The 16,212-nt window shown below is 47.9% G+C and overlaps 2 protein-coding genes across 2 annotated transcripts; one reads left to right on the top strand and one right to left on the bottom strand.

Annotated features, from left to right (window-relative positions):
- The first annotated feature begins 68 nt into the window (after window positions 1-68).
- Window positions 69-4,061, top strand: Yif1 (Yip1d-interacting factor 1). Its single transcript, XM_037418469.2, has 8 exons — window positions 69-267; window positions 1,507-1,676; window positions 1,736-1,840; window positions 2,542-2,620; window positions 2,688-2,745; window positions 2,944-3,099; window positions 3,156-3,249; window positions 3,317-4,061. Exons 1-8 carry the CDS (start codon window positions 237-239, stop codon window positions 3,461-3,463), a joined length of 840 nt encoding a protein of 279 aa, XP_037274366.1. The 5' UTR covers window positions 69-236; the 3' UTR covers window positions 3,464-4,061.
- Window positions 3,284-15,668, bottom strand: scat (VPS54 subunit of GARP complex scat). Its single transcript, XM_037418468.2, has 8 exons — window positions 14,325-15,668; window positions 9,627-10,136; window positions 8,050-8,099; window positions 6,408-6,757; window positions 5,448-5,566; window positions 3,944-4,024; window positions 3,667-3,869; window positions 3,284-3,561 (listed from the first exon to the last, which is right to left on the bottom strand). The coding sequence occupies exons 1-8, from the start codon at window positions 15,477-15,479 to the stop codon at window positions 3,429-3,431; spliced, it is 2,601 nt and encodes an 866-aa protein (XP_037274365.2). The 5' UTR covers window positions 15,480-15,668; the 3' UTR covers window positions 3,284-3,428.
- Between the last annotated feature and the right edge of the window lie 544 nt (window positions 15,669-16,212).

Below are 16,212 nucleotides of genomic sequence, written 5' to 3'. Positions count from 1 at the left end.
CAAGAGGCAGAGTTTGGTACTACTTTAGGTAGTATTATTGATATCATCATCACCACTAGTGTCAAAATGGCTGAAAACACGTATCAAATCTAGTCAGCCGCTGCTTGCAGCAAAGAGCTAACTCTGAAGCCGCTGACGCGAAATTTTACCGTTACTAGGAGCTTCGTAAAAGTGCCAATTCGCCGCGTTTTGTCCTAAAGGAACTGTCAACAAGATTGTGGTGAAATAGTGCGGTAATGGATCCGAGAAAGCAGCATATTTACGGCGGTAAGTGCGTCGTTCCGTAGTGCGCCATGAACTCTACCGCTTTCTCCTCTTATTTGCTGCTCCGTGTGGTGGATTATCTAAACGCACGAAACGTAGTGAACATAAGGCTCGTAACGCGCCAACTATGTCAATTGACGCGTCGCCGATCTCTCGCAGCAATGATGACAGATGGGATTCTGCAGTGACAGCATACTATTAATCTTCTAAACTGTGAGCACCGAACATGGGCTGTCTATGTTATTTTTGCACAGAATTGTGAGAACGAGTGTGTTCTTTTTCCTCGGTGCTGGCTAGGACGGCTCGTTGGTCGCGGGTTCGATTTCTGGCCACGGCGGCCATATCTTGATGGGCACGAAAAAAAAAAAAAAATGTGTGGCAATTCTTTCAATTACTCCCAACACGGCGTGCTTTGGAGTCATTCTAGAAACTACATCGTCGCTACGGGAAATGCTAAATAAATTAGTAAATTGTGGTAAACAGTAAAAATGGCTCTTTGGTGAGCTCCTGCCAAATAAATTCTGAATAATTGAAATCGTAGCAAATATTGAAAATGGCAATATGGTAAATCATTGCCAACTACTTGGCAAGCATTTACCATGGAGGCGTGTTGCATTCTCAGTTTCACCCGTGTACGCCTTTGTACGCCCCAGTTTCTCGAAAATGCGACGAGTCGCACCTGGATTTTGGCACGTAAAACCTCAGCTTAATTCAATAAGGTGACATTATAATAATGGCCTGTTGGCACTCCTTGTTGACATTCTATTAACAACAGACCCTGTTCATAATTCGCAAGTGTGCTTTCCTGCACTGCATATTTGTCCAAGTAATGGCGGCACCTGTTGTGCTTCAAGCGGAGACAGGGTCCTAGTTGAACGTGCTATGGCTTGTCTACTATGCGTGTTTATATAAAGAGAGCAGACTCTACATTTTCCGCGTTATAGCATGAGCAATCCGTGCTTTAACAGGCTGTAAGTGACTGGCTGCTATTATTTGTTCATACAGTATAGCAGGAGAGCTTACTCCACAGTTTTGAAGAATGTCTCGCCCCAAAACGGCAATACGATTATGAGAGATGCCGTAGTGGAGGCGTCCGGAAGTGTCGGCCACCCGGGGTTTATTAACGTGCGCCAAAATGGACCTGCACCAGTTTTGCCTACATCGAAATGCAGCTGGGATTCGGTCCTGCAACCTTTGGTTCACTTGCTGCCCATACAGACTGCACTTCGATTATGCTTCCAGGCCGACCGGCCGCCCCACAGCTGTTCGAGGACACTGGCTTTCCAGGAGCTCCGTACGGCGGTATGCCACAGCCTGGCATGTACCCTATGGTGCCCGACCCCATGGCCGCAATGGCCATGCAGTACGGCACTGCGCTGGCTGGCCAGGGGAAGGACATGGTACATCAGAAGGTGAGGCGGTGTGGTGTTGTCTTGCCGACAATGCTGCTGACGATGCGGATCTCTCGCAGATTGAGAAGTACGTCTCGCTGTCCAAGATCAAGTACTACTTCGCCGTTGACACGGCTTACGTGGGCCGCAAGCTGCTCCTCCTCCTCTTCCCATTCAGCCACACGGTGAGCTGAGGTTTGTTTCTTTCAACCGCGACCTGCCGGAATTCCTGACCTGCACGGATGTCCCCACTCCAGCGGACATGTTCTAGTTCATTTCTTCAGCTGCTAGGGATTGATTGATATGTGGGGTTTAACGTCCCAAAACCACCATTTGATTATGAGAGACGCCGTAGTGGAGGGCTCCGGAAATTTCGACCACCTGGGGTTCTTTAACGTGCACCCAAATCTGTCGGCTGCTAGGGATGAAATGCATGAGCAGTGTGGCGCTATTCAGCACCTGCTCGCTGAATCAACTTCAGCGCTCGTGGTGATGGTTCAGTGATGGTGATACAGAGGCTCTCGTGTAGTGTAATTATTATGCATATTATGTGTTCTATATACCATCACCTTGCATCCCAAGTGAACCGTGCTGTAAGTGGATACTACCTGATGCATTAAAACCTGCACCTTAAGAATCGAGGAAACTTGTACACTCATAATACTTCATTATAACGAAGTTGCATATTAGACAAAAAACAAGTTTATTATATCTGAAAAATTTATGTGGGCATATTTCTAACAATATATCTGTTGCAAGAGTATTCTCAAGTTACTGCATTATAACCAATATTTCGCTATATTTGTTCATATTATTGAGGTTCGAGTGTAGTAGCAGGTGGTATGGTGCTGATAAGGAAGTCACTCCTTTTCATTTCTTTTTGAAGGACTGGGCCGTGAAATACGACCAGGATGAACCAGTGCCCCCGCGCTATGATGTCAATGCCCCGGATCTCTACATTCCGAGTAAGAAGCATCAGGAAGTTGGAGGGCCAAATACAATGTCACAAAAATTCTCTCTTTAATAACACAGGCATGGCGCTTGTGACGTATGTGCTGCTCTCAGGCTACCTGTTGGGCCTGCGCAATGAGTAAGTGCTCCAGGAGGACGTGTTGCTTACACAAAGACATAACTGTAGTGCAAGAAAGGATCACTGCACAGCAGAAGACAAGCACCTGTGACGTGTTCTTGTCTTCTGTATAGCGGCCCTTTCTTGCACTACAACTGTGTCTTTGAGTGAGTGCTCCCTGCCACGTGTCAGCATTGCCGAGCTCTTTACCTTGCGCAGGTTCACCCCCGAACGGCTCGGACTGCAGGCAAGCTCGGCGCTCATGTGGCTCACCCTCGAAGTGCTGGCTGTCTGGCTGGCAACGTACATCCTCTCCATCCGGTCCAGCCTGCGCGTCCTAGACCTGATCGCCTTCAGCAGCTACAAGTTTGTTGGGTAAAGGAGTCTTTATCTGCGTTTGTCCGTTCCCACGGTCACGGCATCTCTTGCAGCATGATCGCGGCTCTTCTGGCAAGCATGGTCCTCTACCGGATGGGCTACCTGCTTGTTCTCGCCTACGCCTGCCTCACACTAGACTTTTTCCTGGTGAGTGACCCGGCTACCGGAGTGGCAGCAAGCATTGTATGTTGAATGGGGGTGTTTATTTCCCCAGCTTCGCACCCTGCGGCTTGCCCTACTGTCCGGAAGCTCATCCGAGGGCTCCCGCCGGGGCTTGTACCTGCTCCTGGCCATGTGCGCGTTCCAGCCGGCGCTCGCGTACTGGCTCACACAGCCCCTGGCCCAGCAGCTGCCTCAATAAACTCGTCCTGTTGCTGCCACAGGCTGCTGGTGTCTGTCACTGGGCATCCCAGGCTCCGCAGATGCTCGGCGTAGAATATCAGCTCTTGGGTTACCAACCTGCGGAGGAAGGAGGAAAGGACACGGTATAAGGGGTTGGCAGTGAATCGGTAGGTCAAACAACCTGCGACACCCTTTGAGAGCGCAGCAGTGTGGACGGTTTACCCGTGTTGGGGTCCTCCGTCGCGACTTATGGACAGCCGCGCCATGTGGCGTGCGAGCAGAGACCGGAACATGGAGTGCACCGCTTGCAGGAGGCTGCTCACGTCTTCCGGGCTCAGCAGCTCGGCTATGGCAGTGTGGAACTTGGTCAGGTGCCGGGCGATCGCCCGGAACGCCGGCGATGGCACGGGCGCCTTTACCTCCCACTGTGCACATTTGATTACTTCAGATGCTGCCCTTACTCCCCCCTCCCTTTAGTTTCGCACACTGCCCAGCTCACCTCTGCAAGCTGCCCGTCCAGCACGTTGCTCACGATGTTGGCCAACTTGGCGAAGATTTCCGTCACGTGTTCTGCGTATTCCTGCAAATAAAGTACACCCTCTTTGTTCCTTTTCAAAGTGAGTGACTGTCATCATGGGTGCAGACATGTGCTCGGATCGAGGATCAAGATACACGCAAAAGGAAGGACCAGACAGGACAAAGCTTTTTCACCACTGTTGTGTGACCCTCTGGCGCCAAAGTGGTTTATGTTTGGCATCTTAGTTGGACACGTGTGCACCTAAGTTTGAAGTGAGCACTTGTCTTACCTGGTTTTTCTCCCTTGTGAATGTTGTGTTTCCAAGTTTCCATCATGGATCCTTACAAACTCGCCCAATTATCCGTTATGAACCAAACGACTTGCAAGACGGGAGCGTGTGACCTGAGAGGTTCAAAGATTGTACAAGGCTTCCACCAGCCCTCACTTCCACAACTTAACACTGTTCTCTCGCTTGTATATTATCTAAAAAAAAAAAAACATCATTCAGTTGTGGAAATGAAGGAGATTCAAAGCCATGCACATACTTTGAACTTGTGAAGTCACATGTTTCCGTGTCAAGTCTTATTGAGTGCAACAGTACATCACTGGCTAGTTCACTCGTGTACATTGCTTGGCTGATTTTTCACGTCACCAAAACTCCACCATCATGGTTGACACGTGTTTGCTCTCCCTGCCAGCTTCTTGACGTTAGGTCGGGCCCAAACTGACCATGTTTCTACATTTCACGTAGGTATGGCGCACATACATTGAATGTACAAATACATATAACGTGTGATGATCGCTACACATCGCTTTGATATCAATGTCAATTTGACAAACACTGTAAGGGTGTGCTCTGCGGATGGAGGAGTAAGCTTGTGATACGAGTACGCTCAAACGTCATTATAACAAAGTTACATCTGCCACGAAAATACTTCGTTATAAATGATTATTTGTAATACTGTATGAAAAAGCTGTTCTTCATTTACTTCGTTATAACCAATAATTCGTTATATCCAAATTTGTTAGATCGAGGTATGAGTGTACGAAGAAGCAGTATGATGTTTCGAATTATTGAAGAGGTAGAATACAACAGAATGCCATAGAAGGAATATTCAAAGCAGAAGCAACATAGTGTTCCTAGTTACACAATGGCTATGAAGAGGCAGAATACAGGAAGATATCACAAAGCACTGGTTGGTGAAGTAAGTTGCAAATACTTAACGGTCTGAAACAAATACAAATAATTTGGCAAAGCAACCACAATCTGCACCAGATTAAGGGGAGGGCTATTTGGTTGAGCACCACCAAAAGCGGACGATTTGCTGTTCCTAATTGCAATTGAACCCCGGTATGGATCCAGTTCCTCAACCATGAATGGCTTTCATTTGCATCTTACACAGAATAAGACAATCATGATCCGTAAATGTGACCCAGATCAAAACTGCACAACACTTCTGAAAAAGTTGGTTACGAATGGACTGACCTTGGCGATGGCATCGAAATGCCTGGCAGTGTCCTTGCGGGCGACCAGGTGCTGCTCGAAGTGCGTCTTGACTCGGGGCAGGAAGGCCATGATCAGTTGCAGGCATCGAGCTGCCAGTGCTGCACAAACAACACTCAGCTCTGTCAATATAAATGGACTGCAGCAGATAAGCATCTTTAATACTAGAACACTTGCTTAAGGGGATACCAGAGGCAGATGTCAATGTTGATTGTTGAAATAGCATTGCAATATCCTCGCAGTGCTTGTTTTATGTGAAGCAAGCGCTAATTCCCAAGCAAGCGTTCCCCTTACGGCAAAAGATAATCGGACAAGGTTTGGAGGGGGGCCCCTGCTCGGTCACAAACCAAAATTCAAGACGGTGGTAGAACAGTAGCCAAGAAGTGTTTCTCATAAAATGCTTTATTGGAGTTTTTACTGGAAATCCTCAGATTAAGTTCTATGTGGCAAGGCAAGCGAGAACGACATACTTCAAATGTTCCAGCAATTTGTGACAACTCAGAATTGATTGATTGATATGTGGAGTTTAACGTCCCAAAACCACCATATGATTATGAGAGACGCCGTAGTGAAGGGCTCCGGAATTTTAGACCACCTGGGGGAGCACTGGCTCGGTCCTTTGGCGCAAAAATCAGGGCCATAGCTCGGGTAGGGGCCCTAGCTCAGGACTTCACAGTACTTCGAAAGAAATCACGTTTGAGTGGTTCGCATACCATTAGCTCAGTTCAGACCCGCACGCCTCCAAGAAAGGCCTCCTGATGTAGCCATGCCTGCCCTTCACTCACTTTACTGCCCGACAGCTGAAGCAAGGTGTTTCAGCAAAACTTCCATCATTCTCTAGGGTTAATCTTACATTATTCTTATGGCACCTTTGGGCAAGAGGCGATATCTTATGAGCATCGCACGTGCACGCAGTACGCTATTGGGTGCAGTGGTCCGTACCGAGCATACTGGCCGTGATGGTTTTGAGGCCCACGCGTTGCAGTGCCCCGGCTCCCAGCACCAGTTGGGAGGTGCGCGAGTTGAAAAGGCGCAGCAGCTCCTGCAGTTTGGCAGCCAGGCTCAGGCCCACCCAAGGCAGGTTTCGAGCACAGTGACAGTACTCGAGCACCATGCGAAGCACGAGCAGCGTGCTGGCCGTGATGCAGTAGCGCTGCCCGTCTAGCGCCAAGTGGGGCGCTGCGCCGCCCCCCTTCATGCCGGCATTCGGGATGTCCAGGAACTGGTCCACCATGCTCTGCAGCTCAGCCGGCACGTCCACGCGTGCCCACACCTCGGCGTCGAGCAGCAAGCTACGAGAAAAAGTGAGTCTGAGACGGGCCGGCAAAGAAAGGTGGCATGAACCTGCTTCATAATTCTTAAGTGCGCTTCTCTGCGCTGCGTTTTTGAGCAAGAAATGGCGGCACCTGTCGAGCTTCAAGCGGACACGTGGTCCTAGTTGAACGTGCTGGGGCGAGTCTATTCAAAACAAGTTTTTTTAAAATCTTCTTAGACATGCTCACTGGCAGTAGGTAACTATCATGTAATTTGAGAGGTTGTTGGTTTGTAAAGAAGCACAGCACGACCATCTGTACAATAATTAGACCATTATTCATGCTGTAATTACAACGAATTCCTGTAAAGCTGTATTTTTAATAAAACTTTCACCTGCTTTATATGCATGTATTCTTTAAAACCTTGGCATCAAATGATGTAAAATCTACGTATTTATGGAGAGTTGATCATAATGCATTTCGCAGAGGGGTGTTGCAAAGTTTGTGGTTTTTAAGATTATGCATATAAGGTGATGACAATCAGCACAATGTTCCTCCCTGATGTGACGATAAGTCATAGCATGCTATTGCCAGCCGGTAGCAAAAGGGTAACAGTTATCATCTCTGCCTGCGTTTTCTACCTACTCAGATTAGACAATGCATCCAACTCCTGTGGAACACTGCAGAGAAGTTTTGTGCCATTGCTTTCTTGCATGCATAATTATGCAAACTGAAATTAAACTTTGCAGCAGGATATGTCAGAGCACAGACATGCCAGAAGAATTCTTCCAAGTGTAACTGTATATAAACATGAGTGCCCCTAATTTTTCAATACAGACATGCCCACTTTCTGCAGTCACTAAAAATTAAAAAGTTAATGACTAAATCTTAGTTAATTGGGTGGCTGGCAGCAATAATTACTGTCTCATTTTGTGTCCCCTTGGATGCATGACTCATCTGCAAAGGTAGTTTTCACATACCTCTCACGACTGATTAAAAACAAACAAACATGAAACTTAATTTTGAACACCTCATATCCAAAGTAAAGGTAGCCATTAATATAAGATGCAATATAAGAATGCTGAATATATTTTTTTGAGGATGTCATGGCAAATAAGCTACATTCTAGGGGCTTCAATTACATTCTAGAACAAGAAACCTTAAAGAAGGGCCTTTTTTTTATACGCCAACATCCACACGGTGTCGAAGTATTGTGATGCTCCTACCTTGGGCAATAAGGTCACTCTACCCCATCGCCCCAACCACTTTTTCCCGGTAACAGTGTCATACGGAGCTCAACTCGCTGTCTCCGACAGTAAACATGACCTCACCTGAGCTTAGCTTTGTGCTCCTCGTGGAAACGGCTCACGAACCGGTCCGCCTGCAGTACACAGACCTCGTCAACAAAGTGCTTGATAGCCTGAGTGTCATGCGCAATTTCTACGAAACCTCTGAAATTCACGTTTCTCTTTTTTTTTCCTGTTTTAGACACATGCTGTATATGGTGTAAAGCACTGCCGTCATATGTCCCCTCCCCCTTTCTCTCTCTACAATTAGCACCTCTATAACTTGACGTTTGTTTTCATTCCGCCGAAGTGCATGGAAGACCACGAAAAACAAAGCTGCTCCTGAAGCCTATTCCACAGTCACCTCATGAATTCGGGTACACTAACGATGCTCTGAGAAGAAAGAGAAATGCAACGATCGACAAAACGGTGCATTGAAATAGCACATACTGCACCCAAGAGAGAAACAGAACTTGCAAGTAATAAAATATGACAGTGATTATGAGTCGACACATAATGATCTATATACTAGGGAATAAAACAGGTTTCTAAGAAATTGAACATCTGAAAATGTACGAGGGAAGTTCAAAAAGAAACCGAACTTTTCCTATGGAGTGCCAACCATCAGAGAGAGCGCGCTGCGGCTACTAACCGCATGTAACGACAAGCTTAAGCAAGAAACTGTCATTTGCCGTGATTCACTCTAGCCATTAGTTTGTGGGCTACGGCCACTAAAGTGAGCACACGAACAAGCTGTTCTTCGGATTAGTACTACCAAATCGATGATGAGAGCTGACGTGTGTGTGTGTGTGTGTGGAGTTCTGATACAAACTTGGTAAAACTTTCAAAGGAGCATTTTAGCTGCTTAGGAAAGCATATGGGGAACACTGTATGAGTCGCATGCAGGACTGTGAGTGGTTTAAGCATTTTAAGTACGGCAGAATGTCTGTCAGTCATTGTAATGTCCGTCAGTCATTACCATGTCGAGAGTTTGTGTGCTGTGATTTGAGGAAATCTTCGTTAGACTGTTTGAGAAGTTGCTGATGAGCAGGAGGAGAAAAACAAAAAGACAGGGAGGTTAGCTAGTTCTCAGACAGTTGCTGATGAAGTGGGCATTATACCTTAAAATAATGCCACAAGATTTATTTAAATTTCCTTTATCCTGAACATAAAACCACATTGAAAGGGCGGCGTTTCCAAACCATAGAGGAGATCCAGGACAACACGAGAAGAGACTTGCGGGCCATTCCAGAAAGTGCGTTCCAGGATGCTTTCCAAAAATGGAAACAACTAGCGGGAAGTAGTTTCAGGGGAGAAATACTAAAAAGGTTGTACAGCAAGTAGTAAAAGCGATATAATTTCTTTTTGAACACACATCTGATGGCAGATCCACAGAATCAAACAATAAACATGAATTGACACAGTTACAGCTAGTTCTTTCATTTGGTTTGCCTAGACACGAAAAAATGGCGCTCAGATACCAGTATTTTCTAGTGCTTTTCGACCGGTTCAAGAAATGTTAGCGGCAACTGATTTGTGAAGCAAAAAACTGTGATGCCGAGTGGTCACTTGGAGAAGTGGTTCAGGAACTTAAAAAGTGTTGAGCATTCCACGACACATACCTGAGTGCGCAGAGCTAGCACCAAACTGCCCTGGCTGCGGTGTTCGCACAGCTGCGCCCAGTCCTCGGCACATTGCTCAGCACGGCGGCACAGCGCCGGGAAGACACCCGTGTTGAGTGGGGAGCGGTGTGCGTCCGACGGGACGAGCCGCGCGCAACGTTCCTGAGCAACCTCGGCAACGGCGGCTAGCGCTCCTCGTCTGGCCTGTTCAAGCCGGACTTCTTCGTCGGCTTCCAACGGCGCCCCTTCGGCCGCCTGCGCGGCTAAGGCGTAGCGCTGCAACCTTGCCAAGTTGGAGCTGCGCCGCAGCACACGCTCGACAGCGTCGAGGGCACGCTCGAGCAGCGCGGTCCATACTTCGCCCTCCGACATGCCCTCGGCCAGTGCTGCCTTGACGGCTGCCTGCAAGGCTGTGCACGCTTCCTCGCGAAGCAGCGATGCGAAGTCCGCGCTCTCTGGCCGGTTCAGACGGAGGATTCCTGCCACCAGGGCCGTCAGAGATTCTTCTTCCTGTGCACATGACAAGTCATTTTCCATCAGATAGAGCCCTGCTTGCAAGCACTCTGGGATTAAAATTCCTGGACAAGCATCTGAATGAGTTCAGGAGCATTTGACTCATCTGAAAAATCGATGCAAGTGATGTTTGGCATGTACATGCCTGACATACCACTTTCTTTTTTAACAGCGTAGCAGCTCTTGGTCGAGCCTTTCATGTCAAGGATCTGTGGTAAGCCCACAAGCGTTACTGGGATGGGTATGCACCACAGACATTGGGTAAATCCCACTGCTTATAACAGATCTCCTAAAAATGAAGAAGTCAACAGTTAGCCTAAAAAACAGGTCGGTGCCATAGAAATAATAAGAACATCTGGGGTGTAACATCCCAAAACCACGATACGGTTATGAGAGACGCCGTAGCGCAAGGCTCTGAAAATTTTGACTGCCTGAGGTTTTTTAACGTGCACCTAAATCCAAGTACACGGGGCTCATACATCTCTGCCTCTATCAAAAACGCAGCCGCTGCAACCGGGATTCGATCTCGCAACCTTCAGGCTAGCAGTCGAGCTCCATAACCACTAGACCCCAGTGGCGGGCTGTGCCACAGAAATCTGTGCGACCTATCGAAAAACTATCATCATCATAAACACACATGTGCTGCAGAAATTTGGTAAATCCCGCTACACACAACTTCCACTGAGAAGGAAGATGGCACCAGTTAGCCCACCAAATGTCGCACCACTGTCGCCCACCTGAAAGCTTAACAAAGAGTTTAATAAAGAGCAGTGATACAAAATATTGGAACATCTTAAAGGGCCAGTCAACAAGCTCCAACGTTTACCTTTACAGCACCCAAAGAAGCTCGGCGATTCGTAGAATAGACCGCGGCGATCACGTTTTTCGGATATTACAGCACTGCGCACCACGCACAGCCTCCATTTCGAAAAACAATTCGCGCGCTCCTTTCCTACACCTGACCAATCCCCCTTTCATGCGCAATGATGGAATGTCACTGATCCACGACTTTACGTAGCACGCAGCTGATCGACTGGTCTAAACCAGTGCCAACGACAGGGCTAGGCCTTCCCATCATTGGAATGGGGAAAAGTGGGGTGGCCGATTGATGTTCTAACCCCGCACGTATATGCAACATCCTTGCAGCAGCATGTTCACAAAGCAAAAGTACACATATTTCTCTTTATAAACATTTTTGGACCTCGGGCGTTGTTTATTGGCCCATTAAGCGAAGGCTTCTTTGTATACCGGTATATAAGAGTGGTTGGTCAAGATGCAATAAAACTACACTACCACCTGAAAGTTTAACAAAGAATGTCTAATAAAGACCAGCGATGCAACATATCCGAGAGACTTTTGAAACTTGGAAATGCGTTAGCCCGATGAAGGAAATGCCATCAGTTTCGCTGTTCCATCGGTATCCCCAAAGCCAAGCCATTTTTTTCTTCTATCACACCGCGCAGTAATCCTTAATAAATGTCCCTTCACCCATGCCAGGAATCGGATCGTTATCACTGTACTTAGAAGTCAACACTTTAGTTGCTATGGGCAGCACTGTCAGCCACGTGTTCACACGCAGGCAACAATGAAGTGTGGCAAGATGAAATGACAAGTCACCTCAATAAAAGATCACAATGACCTATCAGAAACAACTAATCGCCGTCAAGCCCACGGTTGAGAGAACATCAATTATGGGAAAACTGTAAATACGCATGTGACTGGTGCACCTTTGAAGACCACGTTTTCGCATTCTCGCTGATGCCAGCTTTTTGCATACGACCCCATCGCTACTGTTATTTGGGTTATATGGTCTTTGCTTAAGGTGAGATGCGAGTCAAAAAGCAGTTATTTTTTTTTTCAAAATTACGCATGTTTTGTTTTTGTTTGCTTCCACAAATTCAACTTCTCTTTCTCAACAAACAACTGAAAATTGTAATTAAACTCAATACAGCTTCAAATCACTTTGAAGGAGCCCAAGGTGACTAGTGAAAACTAAGAGCTCATTGTCTATAGTCCCCTGAATATAGTCACCTGGCTGCTTGCCATAGCATTTTGCATGAGGAATTAACTAAAACCACAAGGTCGAAATAACCATGATTGCTAAGCTTTTATGACGGAAGAAATCAACTGAAACACTATATCTTCTCAGCATAAATGGCCTTTCACATATAACTTCAAAATGTGTTTTTCTGAAGATCCATTTTTCAGCGACTTCTTGAGTTTGGAAATCAGTTTTTTGGTACTTCTCACAGCCCGATTGGGATGCGATTTTGCAGACTTACTCTTTAACATGCAAAGGGTGCAAGTATTTCCTTTAAAATTTGAGATCCCCTGGTATAATTATTACAAACCCGAAGTAAGCAATTAGTATGAGCTGAGGATTCTAAGAATTCTCACATTACAATTTTTCTTGTACATTAAAATGGCTGATATGCACTTTCTTGATAGTTTATTTATTTATTTAGTACATACTGCGAACCATAAATGGTGCAAGCAGTTACTACAAGTTAACTACATTCTACAGTTAAGGTAAAGCAATATATGCCATTAATCACTCAGAAAGATGAAAGTTCAGTCGCAGAAAAAGTCTGGCCAAAAAGACCGGTACTTTACACATTGTTAAGGCATAAAATGAAAACTGTACATTTACTATGAAACTAATTACTTGTTTGAAATCAGGATAAAACCCTATATATACAGTGAAAACTTTATTGCCCTAGGCTACATATTAACACAACTCTTTTTTTTTTTCGAAACGCATCTCTCCTTAATGGGACCCTGAAACGGTTTTGATAATTTCAAACAAACACACTGGGCTGGCAGACACTTAGCTGGCAGACCAAGTCGCAAGGGCCACTTACAGACCGATTTAAGCTCTCTGTATAAATTGTGCAATTTAATACCGTGCTTTAGAGGGTCCAATCACTGCAGATCACTGCGGCTCAGGCAAACGTGTTTTAAACTGCACATTCACAGCACGACATCCTATGAGAGCACGACATCACCCAAGCTGCTAAACTGACTAGGTGTGGAACACACGTAATATTGCCTAGTGAAGTGACGACCTCTGATGGAGAAGATATCAACTACTCTGCGATCTTAGTCTCTGTTGCCAGACCGCATGTGTGCTGCTGACGTGCAATAACGATAGTTAGAGCGCGAGAACAAAATGACGACAGAGAGACAAGAAGGTCTCTGTGTCGTCGTTTTTGTTCTCGCGCTATAACTATCGTCATGCCATACCAACTAGCCCAAGCTGCCACACTTCTAAGCTGACGTGCAATCTTGGAGGTCGTGACTGGGCGAAGCTCAAATGATGGAAAAGTGCTCATGAGGGCTCTGCGATCGCCAGCATGTCTCATGAGTTCAGCAGGCATGGCAGGGGTAAGAAGTAATTGTCCGTAGTAGCCTTGGTGCACGACATTCCCCTAAATTCGTGGTGCGAATGGTTTGATGATGCTCTAGCCTAAACGCCGACAAAACTTCAAAAAAATTTTTCAGGGTTCCTTTAACAAGACTTAAATACTTTGCATCAAGAAAGGTGAAGATAGTGAGCCCCCTTAATATTGCTGAAAGCTTGCAAGGGGGTTAGTGGCATTGCAAAACACAGTCTCGTTAAATTGATTAGAGAGCAATTGGATGAAAAAAATGATCACCAACACAAACAGCCACAAACGCAACAATTAGGGAGACCTAAGTTACGTGGGCATGAGTGTGCTGAGGTGTGCTCTAATCACTAAGGAGAGTTATCAACTTGCCGAAAAGCAAGTTCTTCTAATGTAGGTGTAAAGCTAAATGAGACAAATACGCGCGCAAAGCAAAGGTTGGCAATTTCACAAAATGAAATTCGAAACGTTATCAGTCCATTCGATTGGTTACATTAACAGTGCTCTTCTTCTCTTACAACCACACCCCCTCTTCCAATAATGGCTCAGGGATGTCAATGAAGAAAAAGCCATCTTCATCTGGGTCCCTGGGCCATTTGTGCTACAAAAAAGCTTGATTTTCTCTCTCTTTCTATCCTATCTTTCCAGTTCCCTCCCCCATCACTAAGGTGGGGCGGCAAACTAGTCATATCTTATTAATCTCCATATCTTTCCTTCCTTTACAACTCTCTCTCTGTGTAATGTTAAGATAAGAGCATAGTGAAGCACTACATGAGCGCGCCTTCACACGAATGCGCACCTGCAGACCGACGGGGTCCACGTCGTCGGGTGGCCTGTTCAGCTCGGCGCTGAGACCCCGGGCCAAATCGGCCGCCATCATGCGTTCAATGTGGCGCTCGAGTTCTTGCAACTGCGCGCCCAGGTGGCGCAGGCTTTGGACGCCCGCCAGTTCGAGTGCCACAATCTCTCGGCTCGCCTCGATGAAGTCGAGGGCGCGCGCGAAGTCGCCGCTCGCCAGCAGCCTCTGGATCGTGGGCTGCGCCTGGTGCAGGGTGGCGAGCAGCTGTAGCTTGGCACACAGCGACCGCTGCCGCGCTCGCCGCCGCCACAGCATCAGCAGTCGCAAGCCTCCGCCGGCCAGCTGATCTCTCGCGCGGGCCAGTTGGGAGCGCAGCCCAGCCGTGACGGCCGCGCAGGTCGACAGCCGCTCGGCTAGTACGTCGTGAGATCGAACAGCCTGGAAGAACGCGTCCGAGCGTAAGGACACCTGACGCGCTAGCTGGACCTCTACAAGGTCCAGGTAGTGGGTGAGCCGTTCCTGCAGAAGTCGAGACGGCCCGGCGGCCCACGGTATCGCTTGCGCGAACGTGGCTGGTTCTTCGAGACGCATCTCGGGACCGAGGAATACGGCGGGCAGACACAGCTCGCTTCCAGCGGGCGCGGGTTCGGGTGCCGCCGTCGAAGACGACGAACAGGGACGGCGCGATCGAGCGCATCGTGACAAGTACGCCTCGAACAGCTGTCGCGTGATCCGAGCGCCAGGTCCTTCGCCGCCGGCCGGCGGCGTCTCCGTGAAATGGTCTCCCCAGGTGCGGGTGAAGAAGTCCACTTCGCGACGGCTGCGGCGCGGGTCATTCAGGACCGCCGGCAAGTTCTGAGCCGAACGGTGGACAGTCCAGCGGGCCTCCGCCACAGCGTCGGGAGGCCAGCAGTACTCGCCGCGTAGATGATGCTTGGCGACGTGCGCCTCGTAGTCCTCGTCACTGACGCCCTCGACGGGTAAAGACGCGCACACGTCATGTTCTCCGTAGCGGCACACGAACGAACCACCTTCCTTGCTGCAGTGGCGCTCACGCAGGTGAGTCCGAAACTCGTCCGCAGTCTTGAAGGTGCGCGGCTTGGGGCAGTGCTGGCAGTTCCTCCAGGGGACGGGCCTCGGCCCACCGTCTGACATGCCCGGCGCTGCTCTAGCGTGGGCTCGCACGTCCCGCCGAACATGCCACGGCCCGCCAGCTTACGGCGTGCCCGCTCCAGAAAGTCCGATCGCACAACCGCAGTACCGACGCTGCGATGAAGACATGCTGACAGATGGTGCACCGGCGATACCGTGGACCAACAGCTCAGGATTTTTCACAGATGCTGACATGACCCGCGACCCCTTTGCTCCTTGTGGCTACGGCTCGTACTTGAGCTGACCGCATAAGGCTTCGCGTCTCTGCTTCAGAAAAACCTATGGCGACTGTGACGTATAACAACACTCAATAGCACGGCCTTCGAGACTGGTTTTCACTTATTGCCGAAGCATGCAACAGTTTCACTGTTTTTTTTTTACATTATGATTGAATCGTTCTCGCTCAACTTTTGCAATGATATTGCATCGTACAACTAGATCTTAACACGCCCTCATGCGGTTCAGCACCCCGCCACCATGGAGTGCCCGCCATTAACCAAACGTAACAAACTACAGTGACACGTATCCACTGAGGCACGGCAGTTTCTGTTTCGCTTTTCACAGCACAACAGGTGACGGCAAAGACACGCATTTTGAACGTGTGTTTTCAATGCCATTGCAGCCATATAACGAACTGCTATTCCGTGATTCCAACGAACCTTACGCGAACTACGAACCACATCCTAACATACGAAACACAGAGACTCATCAATGAAACTACGAATTAAAGTACCCA

This window comes from Rhipicephalus microplus, chromosome 6, assembly GCF_043290135.1.
Source record: "Rhipicephalus microplus isolate Deutch F79 chromosome 6, USDA_Rmic, whole genome shotgun sequence".
Taxonomy (NCBI): domain Eukaryota; kingdom Metazoa; phylum Arthropoda; class Arachnida; order Ixodida; family Ixodidae; genus Rhipicephalus; species Rhipicephalus microplus.
The sequence above is the reverse complement of the archived record's forward strand: the minus strand, read 5'-3'. Positions and strand labels throughout refer to the sequence as shown.

Excerpts from the sequence above, each read along its gene's own strand:
- scat (XM_037418468.2), bottom strand. The coding sequence starts at position 15,479 with ATGTCAGACGGTGGGCCGAGGCCCGTCCCCTGGAGGAACTGCCAGCAC. Across the intron at positions 8,100-9,626 it reads TGCTAGCTCTGCGCACTCAG|GCGGACCGGTTCGTGAGCCG; the intron begins GTATGTGTCGTG and ends TGTGTACTGCAG. Across the intron at positions 5,567-6,407 it reads CATCACGGCCAGTATGCTCG|CACTGGCAGCTCGATGCCTG; the intron begins GTACGGACCACT and ends TTGTTTGTGCAG.
- Yif1 (XM_037418469.2), top strand. The coding sequence starts at position 237 with ATGGATCCGAGAAAGCAGCATATTTACGGCG. Across the intron at positions 1,677-1,735 it reads AGGACATGGTACATCAGAAG|ATTGAGAAGTACGTCTCGCT; the intron begins GTGAGGCGGTGT and ends GATCTCTCGCAG. Across the intron at positions 1,841-2,541 it reads TCTTCCCATTCAGCCACACG|GACTGGGCCGTGAAATACGA; the intron begins GTGAGCTGAGGT and ends TTCTTTTTGAAG.